Below are 23,503 nucleotides of genomic sequence, written 5' to 3'. Positions count from 1 at the left end.
CCAGCACCTCAGTGTCATCCTTGCAGTAAAGGGGCCCAGCACTGGACACAGCACTCGAGGTGTGGCCTCACCATTGCAGAGCACAGGGGGACAACCCCTGCCCTGGCCCTGCTGGCCACACCAGTGCTGACACAGGCCAGGTGCCATTGCCCTTCTTGGCCACCTGGGCACGGCTGGCTCGTGTTCAGCCATTGTCAACCAGCGCTTCCACATCCTTTTGCACTCCAGTCAAAACATTTGTGCCTGCTTGATCACATCACCAGCCAAAAAGGTTAATTACAAGAAAAAAACCTTGGCTGCCAGCAGCTCCATTTTAACATCAGCATTAAGGCTGGGATAATTCCTAATGCAAGCATTGCTGCCTTCAAAAAACATTTCACCTTTATTTTAGATGCTCAGCCTGGTGGCCATCACTTTAGGAATGTATTATAAAATTTATGACCTGCAACAAGTCTTTCAAGTATTTGAACAATATAAGCAAAACTTAAAAGATCCAGTTCAGGCATTTTTAACAAATTCTATCATATCTGGATTAGCAAGTTGAAGTCAAATGACCATTTGTTGCTGAGCTACTCACACAAAGATCTGTTATCAGTAATAACAGATCTATTCAAAACTCCAAAGAACATCTGAGGCTTTTGGAAGTATGACAATTAATCCTAAATTACATTTGAAAAATCCTCAAAGTGCCTACTGTTTTGAGAGCCAGTCCAGGGGAAAACACACAACTCTGCTTATCTCAGCAGAAAGTTCACTCTGGAACTTGGAAAAGTGTCCCTTCACTTAACTGCACTGTAGATACCAAATTATGACTGCTCTCAACCACAGTCTTCTGAAATAACTTGTGACCTATGGGAAACAACTGAAAACCAGATCCTTTTCTAACTTCAAGTCCAATAAACTGAGGAGGGCCACTCAGTTTGAAGAGATGACAGTCCAGTTAAGCACAGCCAGTCACTACCAGATAGCAATTTTAGCCTTTTTGAAGGGTATAATTAAGATATTTTTCTTGAATGTATTAATGCCACAACTACAAGTGTTGCTTCTTAGGAGGAAGAAATATCAATTCAACACAACAGGAAGACAGAAACAGAACTAGATGTCACACAAAACAACACCTACATAAAATAATGACAACATCTAGAAGGGGATGAACAGCTGCTCTACCGCTTTTTTCTCTCAGATACCATTAGGCTGCAGATTACTGCCTCCTGATAACTCATTCTTAATACTGGAGTGTAAAAAAACACACTGATGGAAATAACCTCACTTAATACTAGTGCAACCTGTCTAAATATCTAAAAATATTTTTAGATATTTTTGTGGTCCTGACCCTGGTATCTGTGATGTCATGTTTTTATCTTCAGATTGGGTCACAACAAAGGATGCCTGGCATCAGTCAAATGGTCACATGGGAAGTTTTGTGGGAGACCAAGACTCCATGGCTCTGTTTTGATTTCTCAGCTGGAGTACTAAGCTTGTAGAAACCTTTCTTTATAGCACTTAAATGAAAATATAAAAAAATTTGCAGAAATACATGAAGTAATGTAAAATTATTATTTTTTTATTATTTGATGTAAATTTTATATTTTACCAAAGGTACTTTTCTTCTCTGTTTACAAAGCCAGAAATGTATCTGGATCACTTGCAAGTCAAATAAGAGACATCAGATGAAAAGGAAAATTTTTCAATGACTGATTACCTGAGTTACAGTGCAATATTTAATTTCAGACAGTATTGCTCTTTGGACTTTTTACAGTAAGAAATAATAAGCTTTATCAAGTCAAAACCTTAATCAGAGCTTGTCACAAATTTCAGAATTCTCATGAACCAACAACATGAAACACCTGACATAATGTATACTACACTTTTTTGCTTGCCTCTACAATAAATTAATACCCTGGATGATTTAAATATTAGCAAAAATATTTACAAAAAGAAGATAAAACACAATATAAAACTTCTTTTCCAAGATATGCTTCTTCCAAGAAACAGTTTGGTACCAAGAGTGAAATTACAAGTTTTACAAAATTGTTTCTCACTTATTTAAATTCATGAAGATAAATAAATAACACTGAATTATACAAACATTGATATCCTCCTATGTGTTTATGCAGTAAAAGCATGTATCTCTTCTTGGGAGTATCCAAGGTCCTTCAGATATCTGAAAGTCAGAAAGCAAGTTGGCAATATTAATATTTGGAACTCAAAACCCACCACAGACACAGAGGAAGCATAACTTCAGCACCACTTCCTTGTTTTTATTCAGACATGCACATTCTACTTTATCCCTGCAAATACGTTTAGAAAACAATCAATGCCCAGGAGCTCAGATATGCTACATAAACTTTTTGGGTGATGAAAACAATTTCTAAAAATAAATACAGATATAATCTGAATTATCTCAGATTTCTCAAGAGGCAGCATAATTATTGGCCAATACACAGTGACTTCAGTAGGACTGCAGAAATGCAAATGACATCACATTCAATATTTTGAAGCTGGGCTTCAATGAATTTCAAGAGAAATTTAGAGGACCTTTTATCTTAAAACATGTATTAAAAAAGGAAAATACTAGATACAGACACAAATAAATGCATTAATTTTAAAAGAATTGAGAAAAATGCTTCTGATAGAACAACTGCTTTGATCTTCTGTAACTTAATTTATCAAGCTAGCACCAAGAAAGAAAACTTATCTCCTATTATTACATCTTTTCTATGAACATCAAATTAAAAGCAGCATTTAAAACCTTGGGGGAAAAAGGTCACTGTTAAAGAGTTGCTTTTAGAAAGTTCTGGACAACGTACTAAGAAAACTCACGAAACTTATACATTGCTGATACTTACTTAGCTACACATAAATATATATATACTCTTCAAGTACAGCTCAAGGTGATTTTTTAACTCCTTTTTTTGTCTGTTTAAATTTTGAAAATTTTCTTAGAAAGCAGACAACAGAAGGTCATCTTTTAAAGACTACCAAATCAGAAACACTACAGGTGATTAGGTGATCAAATTCTAAAAAATTTCTCACTTTCCAGTTCATTATTTAAAATACTCACTGTATTCCTTGTTCTGTAAAAGGTGCTGGCCCACAGATGCAGATAAGCCCTTTGGAGTCTCTTCTGCTTCTTTTTGCAAACTCTGACAGAAGAGATGGAGAAATCTTCCCCTGTTTACCTACCCAGTCTTTTGATGGTTGTGAAAGAATGAACTGAACCTCAAACCTGGTAAGGAGAAGAATATTTCATAAATATTACCCCCAATTACAAATCTGCTATGCAAAATGCTAGTGACCATGACACTGATGTTTCCTATGATTACCTTCCTGTTCTGCTCAGCTTCCCACCACAGTATCAGATCTCACAGATATTTAGTCATTCCTACTAATTAAGTCAGTCAAATCACCTTCAATATTGTGTATTTATTTAGCCAATTCTTCCAATGTTAATTCCAGCTTTCTATTTCACCTTACAAAAAGCCCCAGCTATTAAGCTGGGCACCAATTAAGATACTAAGCACAGATTTTACTATTCCATTAGCACTTTTACACAAACCTTGGTGTAGCTCAGTAAACAAGCAGTGAGATAAAAATGCTTGGCCACGCTTGTGAAAATGTCAGTACAATTTCAGTAATGAGAAAATACTCATTACTGAACGTTGGTTTCAAAAACTCACTAACAGAATAGTAACTCAGTAAAAACCAAACACTTCTGTATCTGAGGCTCCTATGGAAAGGGAGAACAGCCTTTTACTGTAAATTTGCACAATGTCTAGACTACAAATCTTTGAATGTGCCAGACATCACTAGGGTATGAAATAGTATTGATTTTTCACTTCAGTGTTGTGAAGGAACAAGTGGTTTCTACTGAGGAAGAATTCAACTAAGAATTAACCATAAACAAAAAATATTTTTATCACACAAAATCTAAGCAGTGACAATTTATCTTGTGGTAACAGCAAGGGAACTGAAATTAAAGGGTAACCTGATAATGCTCTGTCTCCTGACAGAACTATGGCCTGCTGAAATAATTCAACATTACACATGCACTACTTGCATTTTAATCTGCAATTACATAGTAATTGAGGGCAAAATCCAGCAATTATTAAAAAAAAATTAAAGTAATGAGTCTATTTAAACTCTGAATTTCTATATAAACATTTTCATAACCAGTAACACCAAAATGATTTTTAGAAGACTCGTCTTAATTCAGAATGTTTCTCCTGGGGTACATTCTCCTTCTCTCTTTTGTGTTCCTTTTTGCATAACTATTTTCTATCGTTAAGGCTAAGGCAAATTTTTTCTGCATCAAAAAGCTTCTCAACTTTTTTATTAGATGATTAGATGATTTCAGAAATCATCCAAGCCAACATATCATCTCCAATAACCATCTATTAAACACTGTAAATCAAATCCCTGGCTTCCCATGGGACCTACAGAACATAACAACATTGCCTCTGCTATGCATCTGTGAGCAATGGATCTCCTTCCACTCCCTAAGTCTCATCATATTCTTAGCTAAGAGCTTACAGAATCAGAATCTGGCCTTGTGCCAAAGCTGAACAGTTAGTCTAAGCCCAGGACTTGTTCTGTACACAGAGATGTTACAAGTTGTTCTCCACAAGACTTTTAATTACCTTTCATCTCTAAGAGCTAATTGCTCTAGCTGGTTTCTCCAGAGTATGTCATCCTCAGTTTTGTTGAAGAAGATCAGCTTCACTGTCCTTAAAAAAAACAACACAAAAATTAAAATTAACTGCAGATTGTTTCTGTTAAAGAATCAGAATTTAATGCATCATACAGAAACCTTTTACTTATATTTTTTGTTTTCTCCAGAGGCATTATAAGTCAAAATGAGGCTCACTGAACAAGCTTTGAAAAACTTGCCTGGTATAGATAAAACAGTCCCAAATCAGCTACACTCCATCTTTAAATACTAAAATCATCTTATTCAGAAACTAGAATGTGCCAGAACCTTTACATGCTTCCCAGGGCCCACTTCTCTGAAAACATGGAAAATAAAGCCCACTACACTAAAGTAGTGCTCTAAACAGTGGCACAGTGCACCACAGCATTGAGTGTTACTCAGGTGGTGGAAAATCAATAGAAAGTGCATAGGAAAGCCATGCATTTTGTTCATGGGCATAAAAGTAGAAATTGATTATTTGGAGAATGGTGCTTTGAGACACCCTATTCCCCAGGGTAGACAAAGGTATCTGCTGCAGTTCTGCTCAGTACTCAGCACTACAAAGAACAGAAAATTACAAACTTGGAATAAACTGGTCGCAGTCTTGCTGGAAGCAAGGGAGAACACAACTAAAATGAAAAAGTGGAAATTTAGTATGATCCCCACCAGTAAAGAAAAACTGGTTGACAGAATGATAACAAAAATTTAGACAAGAAATAAGAAGCTTCATCAACCCTTTGTAAGGAAAGAGAGTGAATCTGACATATTGGAAACTACTTCAATGGATGTAGATTTTAATGAACTAAAAACACTGGTATGAAAGGTCACATGGAAGACTGCTCAGAAAGGAGTTGGAGACCCTTAAAGGATTTTAAAATGGAGGAAGGAGATAGAAAGCTAAAAAATTACCTTCTGAACAAGACTAATGATGAAAGTGGGACACTATATTAAAAGTGAATATGACAACAGAGGGGTAATTTAGGAATGAGAAGCTGGAGACAAAGATACAATGATCAAGGAGAATCAAGAATAGATTACCAGCATCCTATACTTGAGAAGAGCATTAGCCCTCTACCTAGTGTTTAGTGTCTTTGTGCTTCAGTCTTCTTTAAGAAATGCACCCACCTGACTGCAGTTATACACAACCAGTAAAAGAAGCAAAAAATCCTCATATGAAAAAGGAAGCGTAGAGGACCAATATTCTTTTACAGTTAATACCTTGGCCAAATTTAATTTGGCCTGTAAGAGAGGAAACAAGGCTGCAGAAAAAGCATCATGACTTGATGCATAAAAGGATAGTGCAGCTATGAAAGGAACAAATTGTTTTGCCCATTTACAGTAGGCAAGAAATAGACTGACAAGACAATAGGCAGACTTTGTCTAGACAGTAAGAATGAAAATCCAATTGTCTAAGCCCACTACAGCAGATGCTGCCCTGGAAAGCTGAAGATTCTCCAGCATTCACAGTGCAGCCCCAGAGGTTCAGCACCACTCACCCAGCACTCCAGACAGAGGTTGCTCTGGCACCCTCAGGAGACAAGGCTGTCATTGTACAGATTATCCCTCAGCTTTCTGCAATTTGTGTCCTAGCATATACAAACCAAGCTTATGGCTAGTTACTTTGCAAAGTAAGATCATTCTATGCAATACTGCTCATAAATATACACACATATGTATCTCATACAGATAAACATACATATATTAAAGACAGTCTGGGAGTACTTTCCCAAAAAATAAATTGAGGGTTAAAGAGCAAATGTAAGGCCAAGGAACCAAATTGCCTAGAACAGTCAGAAAAACAAATCCTTAAAAATGGAACCTGCATCAGTTCAAGTCACTCCAGCACCTAACCAGCCTCCACAGCAAGAAGGAAAAATTAATTTACTTTGACTAAGTAAGGAAACAGATGCTGCTGCACCCTAAACTAACACTGAAGTCCCATATGAAATTGTGCTGAAAAGAACTAAAAATGTGTTCCCACTCTGTCAGATGATAGACTCATCCTTTGGCTTCACAAAGCCAGTCAACCACTTTTTATCTGCTACTGACAATACAGGACATTTTGGAAGAACCAAACAGTACAGTCTCTTTGCTCACAAAATAGGATTATATGTAACTGCTGAAATATAACAATCTAAGAATAGTGTCTGGATTTGGGGTTTGTTTTTTTGGAAACAAACTTTTGCAGTCTATGTCATCCTTCATAGCTTTAGTATGAAGATTAGTGTACAATAATCTCTCTGTGTTTCAAAAGCAGAAGTGCTAGTTCTGCAAGACATAACAACCTGTTCCCTTGAGCAAGAACAAGTAATGCTTTCTTCTGTAGATTTTACAGAGTGCAGAATGCATATGCAATACTCATCTTTTCATGAATTCAAATATACTTAATGTTGTATTTACATAAGTGACATATAAATCCGTGAAAACTGGAACTCATCTGGGAACAATGTGTTACTGCTGCTTAGCAGGTGAAAACTATTAGCTAACTATTCTAATGTATCAGAAAGAAGCCAGTAAGCAAATAAGTGGAAGTTGCCTCAGACAACTTCCCTAAAGCATGCCAGAAAAATGCTTTCACACCATTTTATTGTGTTAATTGTTTTATTAACACCGAAGCTTGTGTGTCAAGAAGTCCACATACCTCAGACAGCTGACTTCAGTCAGAGCAAAATTCAGCAGCTTAACCATTGGTGTGAAACCTGTGCCTCCTGCCAATAAAAGGAGATCTTCTGAAGTTTGAACTTGTGACTTCTTGAAGTTGCCTTCAGGATTGCTGACAGAAATATAGTCTCCTTTATTAAAAAAATAAAAAGTAAACATTAATTTGATGAAAACAGGCTAATTAGCATTCTGATTTTTTAAAGGCCATTTCATATTGCCTTCATCTTTGTAATATTAGGGTTTCTTTCAGAAAGGTACTATACACATAAGGATCATTCTTGTTAAAAGAAGAGATGTACAAATAAAATGTTTTGCCTTGATGAATTTTACATAATGAGAACACAAACATTTGCAAAGTCAGTATTAAAAATTTACCTCTGTATCTGAAATAGAAAAGGAAGTACATCCTAAGTCCCATAAAACAGACCTTCTTTTTTTTATGCAAAAGTACAAGAAGTTGTTCTCAGAGCATATGACATCAAAGCCACCAACTATGATGTGTGATACAGCTCACACACATCAGGAGAGAGCTTTCTGTAATGGACAACTCCTGTTTACAGTGAGGACAAGCCTTTACACTCAGGAAATGGAGAGTAAGATTTAAAAGAAGTTTTAAGTAATTCCTGATTAAGCAGGTAAACAATCAGAACATCACAATACTCAGACAAATACTCAGTGAATCTTTAAAAATAATGCAATTGTTGCAAAACCAAATACAACCCCCCAGCATATATTTACCAATTTGTAGGTGGTCAAGTGCCTGTGTGAACAGTCCATGGGAATAAATTTTAATCATTAAATATATATGCACACCATCATGGCAAGGTGGTTCTTGGAAATCCAGTGGCAAAAAAGGCAACACAGGTGTGTATGGTTTTACTACCTCTGTCCCTAGAGAGCAGACAGAAATACAGCGCAAAAAATATGAAAAGTACTGTACATCCAGATACTACAAATACCAAAATAAGCAAAGATTAAATAAATAACCTGTATATACCATGAAAATAAAACCATCCCATGCTTTTGCACAAGTTATTACTTTCCACTGCGCCAGTTGCTAAGTAGCATGGAAATACCATACTCAAGTTTTTAATTGGAAGTAGAAGACTTCCAATTCTGTAATAAAAACTGGCGCATGGTATTTCCATGCTACTTAGCAGCTCAGGACACAGGATGAAAAGATCTTGAGTCATCCCCAAAGAATATGAAAATCTAAACATTTTCATTAATTTTCAAGTATCACAGTTTGATTTATTTTAAATCTAAACAGCAGATTTTTAATACTGCAGAAGTATATTTTCTTGCAGTATCATTTCAAAAAGCTATTGTATAATGATAGTAATACCTCAAGAGCTGGGCACTACTAAAGAATTAGGAAGGGAGGAGGAGGAGAAGGTCATAACAGTTCAAAATTAATGGATGTTTAAAATTAACAGTTAAAATGGATGTTAAAATTAACAGTTCTTAATTATTGGATGGTAGATGTGGGATCTCAGGATCTGAGTCCTGAGATGCCGGGCCTCCGAGACCACCCTTGGGGGGCCCGGGAGTCCTGGAATGTTGCCAGAAGTGTCTGGTGGCAGGACTTTGACCCTACACGGGAGACGACACCTGTATGAAGATAAGAGGACTTCACCGGGGTGAATGGCGAAAAGATTAGCTAATTAGAGGGTGAGAAACAGGGTTTAGGATTTATGTACAGGGGGGTTTAGAGAAGTAAGATGGAGGAATTGGGGTGTGTCCTGTCCTCCTTCTTCTTCCTCTTCTCCTCCATCTTCTTTGGCCATGGTGGCACTCTTGGATTGGTTATTACTGAGAGTGCACCCAGCAATGAGAATAAATGGTATTGGGGAAAAATGATAAATATTGTACACGTAACAATGGGTATAAAAATACGTGGCGGTCCGGAGGACGGCACAGTGTGCTCATGGCTGACTGCTGAGCAGATCTCTGTTCGGCTGAAAGAACATCTTTTAGATAAACAATTAATAAACATAAAAACCGAAAGAAGAACTGAAGCCTCTTCTCGTCCTTCGATACGCGGGCTGCCCCAAGGCCACCTCAGGCCTTTCCAGGCCCCTCAAACAGCCGAGATAAACCGGACAGGTAGAGACTTCTGAGAAGTCTCTACCATGTATACTGCAATCTAAGTGCAGTGACCAGTATAACTATTAATATCCAAATTTTAAGAAGTACCCTTTAAACTAGTAAATTGGCTATTTCTTTGACCTTCTGTTTTCTAAGCTTTTGTAAAATTCTGAAGAATAGTGCATTGAAGAAAAGCACATGATTTTCAAGACACATTCCTCTCATAACCTCACATTATTATTAATATTGCACAACTGGAGTGTAAAGCAGAGTAACCATGACTACCATAAATCCCTCAGAAGAAATAAAATAACCAAAAAACTGCAACAGTACCCTCCTCACTTCAAAAAAGCTGCAAACTAAAAGGAACTGACTAAAGATACATATACATGCACTGCATACATATACAATAACCTTCCCACACTTCAAAGATGAACAGCACCGCTTTGGCTTTTTTTAAAGGAAGAGATGGCAGTAGAGACCACCAGTAGGGTCACCAGTAAATGCCAGCCATCTCAATAACTAGCTTTCCATTAATATTAATCCAGTCACTTCATTATTAATTACTGATTGTGATCCTGGAAGCAGAGATTTGCTAACAACAATCAGGGAGTTAGTGGCCACGGACTTGGCATTTTCCCAAAACTATGAAAAGGATTAATGTAAATATATCCATTACTACATTCTCAATTTTTCTTACCTGCAATAATGTGTTTGAGGTAAACATGTTGTCCAGTAGGAACACGGAGATGTGTTCCCTTAGGCAACATTAGGCAGAAGAGTTTGGTGTCATGGGTAACTTCTGTCTTAGAAACCAACTTGCATTTTCTGTAGAACAGTCCTAAAAACATTTAATTTGTTAGTTAAGTCTCAATCTGTCATTCTGTAATTATGTATCTTTCAATAAGAGACACAAATGTATGTATGTCACTATATACTTATAAAAAGACAATAAATAGATGCTTCTTGTATGATTACTTATAACAATTTTTATAATTTTGGACTAAGGACCCATTTATAATGTTATTTTAAGAGCCTCTGAGTTATTGACTGGGAATAAGTAGAAAAGCACCAGAAACTACCAGAACCATTTGTACCACACTGCACCTGCACGGAGCTCCCCATACAAGTACATCATGGGTACACACCTAAGCAGACCAAAAGCAGCTGGTGGGATGCAAATGGAACAGAAACCAGCACAGCACCAGACTGCCCACAGCCACCCAGCAGGCTGAGGGAGGTGATTCTGCACCTCTGCTCTGTTCTTGTGAGCCCTCACCTGGGGTACCATGTTCAGCTCTGGGGTCCCCAATACAAGAAGGATGTTGTGGACCTGCTGGAGCAAGTCCAGAAAAGGGTCACAAAGATGACCAGAGGGCGGGAGCATCTCTCCTGTGAAGATACACTGAGAGAGTTGGGGTTGTTCAACCTGGAGAAGAGAAAGCTCCAGGGAGCTTATAGGAGCCTCCAGTAAAAAAGATGATCATGAGTAATTTTCTCTCCTCTACCTTTAGGAGAGCATTTTTCAGCCAGGCCTTTGTTTCAGCACTGCAGTATTTCAGCTCCAACCTGGAATATCAATGTGATCACAGCACCACACTGCCTAAACAGGTTTGTAACTCAATCCCAGCAGATATTTTTATGTAAAGCCTCTCAAAATTTGGCAGGTTCATGTATGAGAATACTTGAGCATGACACCCTTCTAACAACACTTTCTACATTGGAGCAATTTCAGTGAAGCAACGTTTTCTTCTCCCTTTTATTCCATGGTAATGAAAAATACTCATGTTGCTCACATGAAAAGCTGAGCTACTCATGAAACAGGAGAAGATGCTAAGGAAATTCCAACCATGAGGATGGTCTGGTCCAACATTGGGACAGCTGCTCCTTGGAGGTATTTAAACCTTGACTGAACAGCTTTGGGCAGGAGGTCAGAGCAGATGACTTCCAGAGCTCCCCTTCAGCTAAGTCAGTCTACAATTGGCATTTTTCTGCCTATGCTGGTTTTCTTAAATTATTCAAATAGCTTCTAGTGAGTTATCCACTACAAATGCCTGCAGAAACACAATGTAAAGCTTCTGATGTGGAATAAATATTTCTTTATTAAGATTTTCTCACATCTTTCATCTAACATCCTACAAATCCCTTCTTTTTAATGAACAAGCATTTCAGATAAATCAAAAGAATGCCTAAAGCCCTGAAAAAGTGGAAGTCAGTAATTCTACTTCATACCAATCTTGAAGTAAAACAAAACATCATCTCTCCAGCTATAGAAATATTATGAAAAGTTTGTGGAAATTTGTTTTCTATCCTTCTTTTGAAAAACAATACACAATAAGATTGCAAAGTACAGTAGTCAAATAAATATGCCAAGATTGCTGTCAATTCTGCAGACTTAAAAATTGCTTAAAAGGATGTGTGAGGTTGGTAATGTAACCCTTAACATTCATCAGCTAATACTCTTACACATATTTGGGCGTGGAGAAAGAAGTCAAAAAACTGATTCATCAACTGATTCACTGTTCCCTGACAATTTTTTCACCTTTCCAACCTGACTAATTCCAGCCTTTTCCTCATAAATAACCTTTATCTCCCTATTTTTAATACACATATTTTCACAATTGCCACACAGAACTTTCGTCCTGATTCATCCAATATAACTTTTGAAAACTTTCTAAGTAAACTTCTACTTTAGACTGTAGTCTTTGCTACATTAACTAAAATTAGTTCATTATCAGTCATTCCTATAAAATCTGTGGCCACAAGCAAAAATAACTGTCAAAGCAGAAAAGACTTTCAACAAAAGGAGCTAGCCCCTAGTAGCAAGCTGAAGCGAACCAGTTGGTTTTGTCAACACACAAAGCCACATTACTGTCAGATGCCAAAGATTTATATATAGAAGAAATTGTAAAAATCTGTATTTTCTTCTATACAGAAGAAAAAGGTCCTGTTCTCTCATCTTGATGTCAGTGTCTAGCAGCAAATCTCAATTTTTCAAAGCGACCAAAGTAGTTAGTAAGCAGATTAGGTTGGATTAAACACTTTGTGGACATCAAGTGGCAGAACTGCAGCTCCTCATCTAGGAGAAGCAGCCCTGCAGCCTCTCACTACCAAAGGCTTGCCACAAAAACCAATACAATCATGGGCTAGAGATATCAGTCTCTAAACTCATCTTCCACCTTTGCTGGATTCAAGAACTACAGTACCTTGATTTATAGGCATACAAATTCAGTTTTAGTAACAGAGCTGCTGTACAGATAACGATAGCTTTTGGAGAGTATCGTCCTTCTGCATAATGCATGTTCTTCCTTGTCATGAAAGGGAGCTTGAGAATTTCTCTTTAATGATGTTTTTTGCTTTTCTTCAATGATAAAACTTCAGTGACAATTCTTATTTCTTAGTTACTAGTCATAATCTTAAGTGATGTTGCAGTGGCAACATTAGCCTGTTGGCTTGGGGAAAAAAATTAATAGCTCCACTACCCTTCCATCTGAGGTAGAGGAATTCCACCCTATTCTCAGAAAGCATTTACCACCCAAACATGCCCACCAACCAATGTTAATCCTTATTTTGTTCAGGTTTCTTGGTTGTGGAGCCTCAAGTACTACTCCTGCCAATGGAGTATGCCAATGGAGATAGCACAGCTAATGGAGGTTAGACCACAGCTAAAGGAAGGTGGCTTCCCACCACTTCCAGCAGCAGCCCAGTCTTAGGAGTTAAGACAACCACGACCCCTCAGTGTTGACCATCAAATCATCAGCACCCCAAATGCTTCAGTTAATTACTAGATTTCACAAGCTATCTCATATTATCCAAGAAGGCCAGCCATGCCCTTCCTAGATGGCCTCTCTCCCCTCCCAAAATAGAGTTCCTACTGAATCAACACCTTCTAAACTTTTTCAGGTTATGCAGCACTCTGTAAAAGTGTCAGTCTTGCTGATACACAGTAAGTGCAGCAGCAGCACTCTGCTCCCTTCTGGTATTTCCAACCAAAAAAACCTGTATGATCTTCCACTTGATCTGTACAAAAACCATGGCACAAAACAAGGAAAACTGGATCCTGCTTCAGCCCTCAGAGGCAGCAGCACCTTGTTTCTTTGCTGAACATCTGCCAATAGTTGCACACTCTTTAAAACAGCAGAAATTAGTAATTAGATAAATTCTCAAAACAAGAGTCTGAGTAAAAGCTCAGAATCATTTTCAGAAGGAAGAAACAGTTTATTCTCCATGGGAAAAGACACACACACACACCTCCAAGTCATCCCTACTAACATGTAATTTTTAATTGCATACGGTTACTGCATTTATGTGCATGCCCCCTCATGAGTGGGCTTCCACACCTTATTTCCCAGAAAAAGCAGCAACAAGAAAACCACATCTTAATACCTACATGAAAACCTGCACTCTATCACTGTGCTGTATGATATTTTTGTTAGTTGGAAGGGGTCAGGTTTTAGGGTTTTGGTTTTTTTGTTTGGTTTAATGAGAAAGTTGTATTTTATTTTTTATACAGCATTTGAATTTCACAGGATGCCAGACCTATGATCATAAGTTTTTGTTTGCACTTTTAATGACCAGTGTCACAATACCTATCCAAAAGTAAAGTCACCAATCCCCCTGTACTGACAATCTAATTATACTGAATTGTGTTTTCTATGCAATACTGTGGGTTATAAATAAATATTTCTCCAGAAAACTAAGCACTTAATCCTTCTTAAAGAGTAGAAGCAGTATTGAATATTCTTCTGTGTCTCCTGACCATCCTAAGACACAGTGCAATTCACTAGAATTGAAGTAATTTTGAAAAAAAAAATCCCCTTCAACTTAGAGGAATTTCAACAATTCTGTTTGTTCCTTCCAATTGACTAAAATACACTGGCCAAAATGTTAGCATAAACTCAGCAGGAATTTGAGAGTACATAGGCAATTTATCTGGGAGTATGAGTTTCCCAGCCTATGAGGAAAAAAGTAGGGGCTTATGTTAATTGTTTCTTCATATAATAAAGCTATCATAGGCTGCCAGTACCATCTTTGCATTAAGTTGTTTTTCCTGAAGAAGACCTTTATCACTTTTTGTAGAATTTAGACATGTCTGCTTCAAAAATAAATATTAAATAACTTTATAAAGTATAGACGCTTCAGCACATGTGGTGGTCACACACCCATGCTTTACAAACTCATTTATGAATGCTGTCTTATCAACAAGTAATAAAGACATAACATCAAATAAACTTCCAAGTGTCAATCTTGGCTGGTTTTCAGCCCTTCTTCCTGTGCTCTGACTGCAATGGAAGTGTTTTAACTGGTCAATACACACAGAAATACTAAAAACTCAAAGACAAGAAAATCCTAATTAATTAAACACCATTGCTCCCATAAGCACTCACTATTCACAGCCTTGCCACCAAAGTGGAATCATTTCAGGTAAAATGATCACTCATATTAGAAAGCACAGTTACCAAAAGAACTAGTAATACACAAAAATTGAATAAAATAAACTACAAAAAAAAAAAAGCGTAACAAGATAACATAATCTAGAAAGCATTAGTTACTAATGCTCAATATGTATTTTGTCAATTGCATCTAACCTTCCTCATTTGCAAAGGGTCTATAAAGCCACTATATCCTATGTCTCTTATTCTTTTAGATTATCTTCTCTTTCTATTTTCTATAATCACAAAAAGTCATGAGGGAGAAAATGACCAACAGACAGTGGACAACACATTAAATCAGGCTGTAACCCCTTAGATACAGAGGATTGTACCGAAAAATCTAATTTTAAAGTGGATAACTCAACAGTTTCTAAAACTCTCAAAAGGAAAATTACATTCCACATAAGCTAAAGGTAGCTAGAGAGATGAGCTTTCCTGCAGTCTTCCTTTTTGTACCACAATAATCTCTCAACTCTCGCCACTCCCACGTGGCGTAACCGAGGGCCAGTAAGAGGTGTACAATAGGGTGAGCAATATTTCATTAGCTCTTAAAAATGCACAGCTTTGCTTTCACACAGAATAAGGCAGATTATAATTCAACAGTCAATTTTTGAGCATTATTAGATAGAGGACCAAAAGGGTTTTTGAGAAACTAGGTGACAGCAATAACATCAGGAGTGTGATTATATTACACAATGTAATAGTGCAGAAATTTTTAATTTAGCTGAAAAAAAACCCAAACCCACACTTATTACTGTAACATACTTTGGTGCTGCAGCAAGTTCATACTATTCTGTTACTACAAAATGAATCCATATATAAAATTTACTGCTTCTTGTAGACACAGCTTATTCAGAGCTGGCTTTAGTACCTACACGACTTCAAGTCCCTTATTTAATCTGAGCTCAAGTTACAAAGATGCAGAGTATTGGAACAACCTTGCAGCACTGACAGATGTTACTGTATCTACAGTAACAATTGCAAGTGAAGGTTTTTGATACTTCACTCGTTACTCCCATAATGATTGACACATGTCCATGCATGCTCTCCTCAGGGTCTACTGAGGTTTCCATGGGGACAGAGAGGTCACCAACCCTGAGATGGAACAACACTCAGGCAGTGCTCCCCTTCCAATATTAGGTTCACTTTCAACTCCACTGTGGGACAAAACAAACAAACAAACTAAAGCAAAACTAAAAACCCTCCTCCAAATCAAACCCTTCCTAGGGAAATTCCTGAATAGCTTTCAAGATCAGAATTCCAAATTGTAAAAGAAGTGAAGGTACAACAACAGAAAAAGAAATCCTGAAAAAAACCAAATATCACTGACAAGCTCCAAGAAGTCCTAAAATAGCTGGTAGCTGGCTATAAAATTGCTTACCTCTATCTGTGCGTTTGATAAAAGTATTATGACCCTCAGAGGGCTGGCCCAGATTTTTCCAATGAACATTATCCTTTTTCTTTAAGATAATCTCTACTTTCCCTACTTTTTCAGCAATATTTACTAAAAGAGAAAAGATTTCATATTGTTACTTTTAGTTACACTTTGTACAAAAAAATATTTCACATATAAACTATAAAGAAATTCAGAACAATTACTCATTTCTCAAGACACATGTAATTAGTTCTTTAAAGCAGAGTATCAAATTAAAGTACTTCCAGCTATCTCTCTATAATACTTTAGAGTGCAGTTAAAACAAGCACTAACTGGATATGCATAATTAATACACATTATTTGCTTAACAGTTCATGGAACCAGGACAGCTTCACAGACCATCTGGTCAAGAAAAATACTCATGAACCCAGAGTCTTCATGTACTGGAAATTGTTAGTTAGCACAACTTACTACCTTCTTTTCAAGGCCATTTGAATTAACAATTAAGTACAAGAAAGTCTCAGCCCAAGCAAAGAACAGTTTAAAAATACACAACAGAACCAACTTCTAGCTCTTTTAGCCTTCAGTCATGCTCAAAGGGATCAGAGCACTATCAGCTTATTACTTTCACAGGCCCAAATGCCACAATTCAGAAAAAATATTTCATGTTATGACTTGATTTGATTGACTCTGTCAGGACCTGGTGGTAAGTAAAACTGTGAAGCATCTGATGAGTCAGAAAAATAAACTGAAATTCCCAATTTAAATTGAATTTTGGTATCAGAATCATAGAATATCTTGAGTTGGAAGGGACCCACAAGGATCGTGGAAGTTCAGCTCCTGACTGGACTATCCTAGAAGAGATACAGAAGTGCTGCAAGAGACAGAAATTACCAGCCACATCTTCTGAAACTGCATGATCCAAGTCTGAAATAAAAACAAACAGTGTGTTAAGCATTAAAGAAATTCTACTACAGCCATCATATACACAAAAAGTATAGGTAAGTCTAGGAATACTGAGTGAACTAATAATACTTATAAAAAGTTATGCATGTTTATTTGGCCTTGAAATTTGACTCAACCTCTACAAGCCTCATGCATGAAGGCCTTATTTTTCCCATTACTTTTAACAATGGCTCAGGCAAAGCTACAAATCTGCAATTATTGCATTTGCCCTTGTGAATGAGGGCTTTTTAATAGTCATAAAAAACACACTTGAAGAAAAATTTTACACAACTTTAAAATCAATTTCTTACTGCATTTTAGTCCATATGTAAGAAATTTAGTACATACTAAAAAAATGAAGATGTGAGTTGATAAACAATGTAATTCCTTTACATCAAGGCACTTTAACCATCTCTAATGAAAGAGGAATAAAATGTTAATTGGTGCATGTAAAATGCTAATGGGGTGATGAAAAGGTTTTAATACAGTGGAATGAAAATACAATACTTTCAACTGCAAAATTACAGTACCTACCAACTTCTACAAGATATGAGTGATCATCCACGATGATTTCTCCCCTTAATTGTTTGTCTTGACAGTCAACTATCACCAAGTCTGCATTCATGTCCTTTCATAGCCAAGGGGAAAAAAAAACCCAAAAATTTTTATAAAGTTCTCCCAGAATTCAAGCTAGTTCACAACTGCATCTTGTAATTCTTCCTTCATGAAATATACTTACCTTCTGCTTAGTGTATATGACAATTGTGATCAAACTATCTGTTTGGAACCAGTCATAACTGTAAAACAAAAATAAAATAAATAAAAAAACATATATTTTATTTGAGCATATCAAAACATATTTAGCCCCAAGCCTTCAAACAGAGCTTGTATAACAAATTTACAAGCCAAACATACTACTTACTACTTTTGAAGACTAAGTTCAGTCTTTCTTACTTAAAGTCAGTAATTCTAACAAAACTACTAAAATAACTATCTAATTATGTATTCTTATAGTCAGTACACTGTAGTTAAAATTGTATGGCATTAATTTTACTTAAAAAGCATATATATTCTCTTTGTAGTATATGAACCTTGCATATGGATGATTAAAATCTTAAATCCAGACAAAAGCATTAAATAGGCAGGGTGGCTTCCAAGAGTTAAAGATTTGACGCACATACCACAAAACCACAATTCCTTTCACGTCCACAAATCAGGTTTTTGCATTCATTCCTATGTTCCCAAGTCCAAACCTTGTAATAAATCCAGTGTAAAGTACAAAAAGAAAAGAAAGCCTTCAGTTGCTAATTATTTGCATGGCCTTACACTTGCCAGGAAGCAACTTCCATCTACTCGTGGACCAGAAAAACAGGGACAAAGGGAGGAGAAAATACTCCTGACAGCCAACACATCTTAGGCTGCACACCTTCCAGTCACATGCCAGAATATGCCAGACACACATGGAAAGAAAGGCAGCAAGGTTTGGAGAGCACTTCAGAAAATAAACCTCATTCCAATTGTTTACAAGCCATAGTATTTCATGACTGCATGCAACCAGCCCAGAGAACACATATTCCCAGGGGATTTTGATGCCAGGTGAGAAGCTAGATCTTGAGGACCAAAGGTATCATGGAGTAAAATGATGCATCAGTGACATCAGCAGGCATATCACAGTGAGCTTTCAGGGCCTGCTTGGCTTTACATACTGTAGAAACTTGAATGCAGTTATCAATCTCAATACATTCCAGCTTGAAATGATGCCCTTTCTCAAGGCACAGCAATTGTTTATGGACAAATTCATTAAAGTCAAGAAAGTAATCAGTCCAATTAGATTGGATTACTTTCTCTCATTGGAAAGAATCACTTTCCATAAGTTTTCCCAAGAAACAAAGGTGAGGAGCCTGCAAATATAAGCCAAGCATTTGTATACAATCAAGGCAGCACAAGATTTAGGAATCAACAGAACAAGTAAAGAACCATCATCTGCCCATATGACCTCTAGTAAGTTGTTTTAAACTTGAACTTTAACTTTCCTACTTATACAAGGATGGTAATGATATACACTCATTTTACTGAAATTTCAAGAGCTACCCATGGAAGAACTTGCCTTGTATTTACTAAGAATTGTACAGAATTCTTAAACAGAACGTTCAACAGACAACTACAGACAAAGGCTTACCTCGGACTTAAATCTTTAGCAGAAGAAGCCAGTACTTTCTTCTCAGGAAGCACACCTGCAAAGAGCAGACAGTCATTAAAATATTTGCTGGGATGCTTGCTTAATATAAAAAATACTCAGGTATGTTTGGGGTTTATGGTTTTGGTTTTTATAATTGAATGTTCTAAGTATTCTCGAACAATATTTGGTGGCTTTATTTCCACAGCTAGACTATATAAATTTTGTACTTAGTTTTTATTCAGCACTTTCTCTTGGAGAGCAGTGTTCTAGAACATGGAGGTATACTTCAGAACAGAGTTCTACACACCACAGTACCTGTGTTGTGCTCGATTTCATCTGTTAGTAACTTGTGTTTTTACACTTTGTGATAGTGTAGCACAAAAAGGTTATCTGAATGATTTTCCTTTAACAGAACTATTTGTTTATACAATACAGATGAATAAATTCAATTTAAGATGTCTGATCTAACCTAATTTGCAAGTAACATTTCGTGTCAGTCAATAAGCAAAGATGGCAGCCCAAATCTTTCTACACAGCATTTGGCTAGGAATTTTCACAGAATTCAGACATTCACTTTAACTACTTAACTGCATGAAACAGTCTGGAACAGCTTTGGCTGGGAAGCAACAGTTGGTCAGTCTTTCAAAATGTCAGCTGTACCAATTTCTGACAGAATAGAAATTGAACATATTTGGCAAAAACTTGAGGACAGAGATAGATAAAAGCAACTGCAATCCTGCATCAGTTTTAACACAAAGAAGCTAAATAGAATGATGATGGAGGAAGCTGCAGACTGAACAGCTGGTAAGTGCTGGTTTCAAGCCCATTCAAAGGCAAACCTTGCAAACCTGAAATGGCTATGCATTAAATAATTAGCACATGAATTCTCAGTTACCCAGCTTATTATCTTCTAAATGCCAGTAAATTTTCTAGTATGACTAAAAGCTTAAACACATAATTGAGTGGCTCTAACACGTGGGAAGTAGATAAAAACAAAAAGAGCCACTCTGGTCTAACCCAATCTGTCAAAACTATTTGATCATCCGGAATTAACCCAAAGCAATTAAAACTCAGCCGAATTACTCATTCTTTGATCCTTAATTACTCCTAAGTACACAACATCTGCAGCTGCCAAGGAAGCTAAATGTCAGAGCAGTCAGATCACTGCAAAAGAAAACCAATCACCTAATGATAAAAGCCTTCTCAAGGGCTAAGCCTTTCTTGAGGACACACGTATGAATTGCTTGGTCTCCAGGGATAACAGGAATCCATGGTCATACATACTCTTATTTGCTTTTGCAGGTCCAGAGAAATATATGAACAGCCACAATAAAACAGAACATTCTGGCAAAACAAGTTATTTATGAATTATTTTGAAATACTGTAAGATGCTACATGAAAACAGTGATTCATGCTGCAATAAAAAGACAATGATTCAGGTGATCAGTGAACCAATTAAGCAAAGTGCTCTATTAGTTATGGTGATCACAAATAAAGAAAAGCTGTGGGTGAAACCAAAGGCTGATGGCAGGCATGAAATGAAGAGTTTAATGTGACCAGATGAACAGCACAATTATGACCCTGCACATCACAGGACTGCTTTGCACAATCCTATGGGACAGCAAGGCTAGTGATAGACATTCTCATACCATCTTCAGAACCACATTGGCAAGAGCTAGGTTTGGTTGGTGGATTGCATCACAGACAGAAAGTGAGTAGAACTGCCAGTCACAAAAGGTGTGATCAGCATACCAAGTCCAGCTGGAGGTTAGGTACTGCAAGCACTCCCTAGGGAACAGGGAATGCTGACATTGCTTCACACAGTCACCAGCAACCTACCGGGCACACATTCTCCCAGCCAGAACAGTAACAAATCATGCAAACAGGCAAACATGGAAGGTTAAGGTTATTAAGGGATGCAGAGAGTCTGGAGAAATGGGCTGACAAAAACTTCATGAAGCTCACAAGGAAATGCAAAATTTTGCACTTTGAAAGAAAACAAAAAAAAGATCTGGCAAAATAAGTGGAAGACCTGACTGGATAGAAAAGACTTGAGCAGAAAATTTTCCTGGCATTTCGCAGACAAGATGACCTTGTTTGTCCATCTCATATTTCCCTTATCTACACTATTCTACTGCAGTCTTATAATACAGAATTCACAATACTTGGGTAGGATTTTGCCTTCTGAAATTTCCATAGATCACTACAGCCTGACTACTGGATTCAAATGCAAAGAGAGAGAAGTGTGGATAAATACTGCTCATTCAATGATATTCACGTAAGTTTGAGATTCACTCCCAACTTTGCTCCAGGTGAGAACTTACCATTAAGCTGTTTCTTGTCTTCAGACACAGCAGAAGAAATCTCTGCAAGCATTAACAAAAAACAAGCACAACAGTTAAGAAGCTGCAGTACTTCCCCACATCATGCTAAATTAGCCAAAGTAAGGATCTCCAAATAAACATTCTAAAAGTCTTAACAGAATGACCAGGATGCTTCAGACATCAAGAAGCAACAAAAAAATGCAGCACTGATGACCATACCAAAAGAGTATGTCTAATTAAAAAATTGTTACATTACAGCACCCAAACTTGCCCAACTCTAAAGGATAGGAAATGCAGGAACTCTGACACTTCAAAAAAACCATCACAGATTATCTTGTGCAATTATAAACTTCATAGCTAAGAAGCTCACTGAATCTGTTAAGAATTCCAACTATACCTGTCTCACAACATCACATAGTAGACTGCAAATCTGACCAATCCAATCCTTAGAAATATGAACCCAATCCTTGGCAGGAACATAGGAAAAAGGAAATATTTCTATAAGCGTCCTCTGCCAAATGATTTTTTTCTCAAGTTATTATCTCAGTTTTTCATTTATTCTACAGTACGCTACAACTATTCCAAACCAACTGACTCTAGCAGAAAATTTAAAAAAAGAGAGACCAAGCAGGTGAATTACACAGCATCAATTCTTTTATAGGGTGGTCACTTTGATGGGAAAGGCACTTCACCTCTCAGCCACATGTCCTTCTGTTCACAGCAAATCTGTGGGGAAACTAGACCTCTGGATATACCTGGGGCCCCTTTCTGCCCTTCTCCACACTGCACATCTCAGAATGTCATTATATGAAAGGCCCCATTTATATTCTCTCTTACAGAAGCCAAGTTTGGGAAGTAGGAGAAACAAATCTGTTCTTCCTACTCCCTTTAATGAAAACCAAAACAGGAATGTTTCTTCCCTGGTCTTCCATATCCTTTCCATTGCTGCGCATCACACCAGCGAGGGTTAGAGAAAAAATGCTAGAAATAAGTTAAGAAAGGCTTATAGAGCAAAGCACCAACCAAATGGTATTCCAAAATTACTTGCGAGCTCTTCAATAACACCCTTCTTCAGAGACTTTCATGTTGTGCCATTTCAATGTAAAAAGAAAATACTCCACATTTTTAGCTGAGGTAAAAAGAAAATACTCCATAAATTTTTGGTAGAGGTAACATTTGTCTGCATATTCTGCTATGCACCACTTCATGGTTTCTGCCAGGATGGGCAAGTTGTTCACAAAAACTGTGTTCTAATGAAAGGTAATTCTTTGTATTTAGAAGCCTATTCTCATTTCACTATATTTTAACAGAGTGCACAGAAATCAGCACTGCAATTTTAAGGATGACGTGAGATACATCAAAGGCAGAGCCCTACCTGTCTTCCTTGGATGACATCACAGCTCTCAGTCTAATCTTGTTGAATTAACAATAATGCATTCTGACTCCCAAGTAACCACTAAAGTAACATAGGGATTATGTTACTATACACACTAACCAGTGTCTCTGGAAACACCAGCAGTATTAAAATATTTCAGACTGTGCTAATGTTCACAGCTGAGCACCCTGAAGGGACAGCAAGCAGTTTCATGCTGTACAGGTTTGCTGAGGGAGATTCTGAAATCATCATTTACACACCTAGGTATGGCACTGGCCTTCTCAGCAAGTACAAACACCAAATATTTCAGTGCAAAGACCCACTGTAACACTACAGAAGGGACACTTCAGAATTTCCTATTAATCACCACCACAGCATGAAGCAGCATTCTCAAAATACAAGTTGACAAAACATTAACTAACTTTTACCAGCAT

General features: G+C 37.1%; 1 protein-coding gene across 1 annotated transcript in view; it reads right to left on the bottom strand.

Moving 5' to 3' along the window:
- Positions 1 to 1,543: 1,543 nt before the first annotated feature.
- Positions 1,544 to 23,503, bottom strand: part of LOC135445275 (cytochrome b5 reductase 4) — a 30,849-nt gene continuing 8,889 nt past the window's right edge. Inside the window, exons 5-16 of the mRNA XM_064707482.1 lie at positions 21,695 to 21,736; positions 19,371 to 19,425; positions 17,931 to 17,988; positions 17,726 to 17,819; positions 17,141 to 17,173; positions 16,253 to 16,375; positions 10,140 to 10,280; positions 8,090 to 8,242; positions 7,332 to 7,482; positions 4,641 to 4,727; positions 3,065 to 3,229; positions 1,544 to 2,164 (exon numbers count right to left, since the gene is read on the bottom strand). Coding sequence (XP_064563552.1) covers positions 2,110 to 2,164; positions 3,065 to 3,229; positions 4,641 to 4,727; positions 7,332 to 7,482; positions 8,090 to 8,242; positions 10,140 to 10,280; positions 16,253 to 16,375; positions 17,141 to 17,173; positions 17,726 to 17,819; positions 17,931 to 17,988; positions 19,371 to 19,425; positions 21,695 to 21,736 — 1,157 coding nt within the window. The 3' untranslated portion in view covers positions 1,544 to 2,109. The remainder of the gene's footprint in view (positions 2,165 to 3,064; positions 3,230 to 4,640; positions 4,728 to 7,331; positions 7,483 to 8,089; positions 8,243 to 10,139; positions 10,281 to 16,252; positions 16,376 to 17,140; positions 17,174 to 17,725; positions 17,820 to 17,930; positions 17,989 to 19,370; positions 19,426 to 21,694; positions 21,737 to 23,503) is intronic.

This window comes from Zonotrichia leucophrys, chromosome 3 (assembly GCF_028769735.1).
Source record: "Zonotrichia leucophrys gambelii isolate GWCS_2022_RI chromosome 3, RI_Zleu_2.0, whole genome shotgun sequence".
Taxonomy (NCBI): Eukaryota; Metazoa; Chordata; class Aves; order Passeriformes; family Passerellidae; genus Zonotrichia; species Zonotrichia leucophrys.
This window is presented reverse-complemented; position numbering and strand designations above follow the sequence as displayed.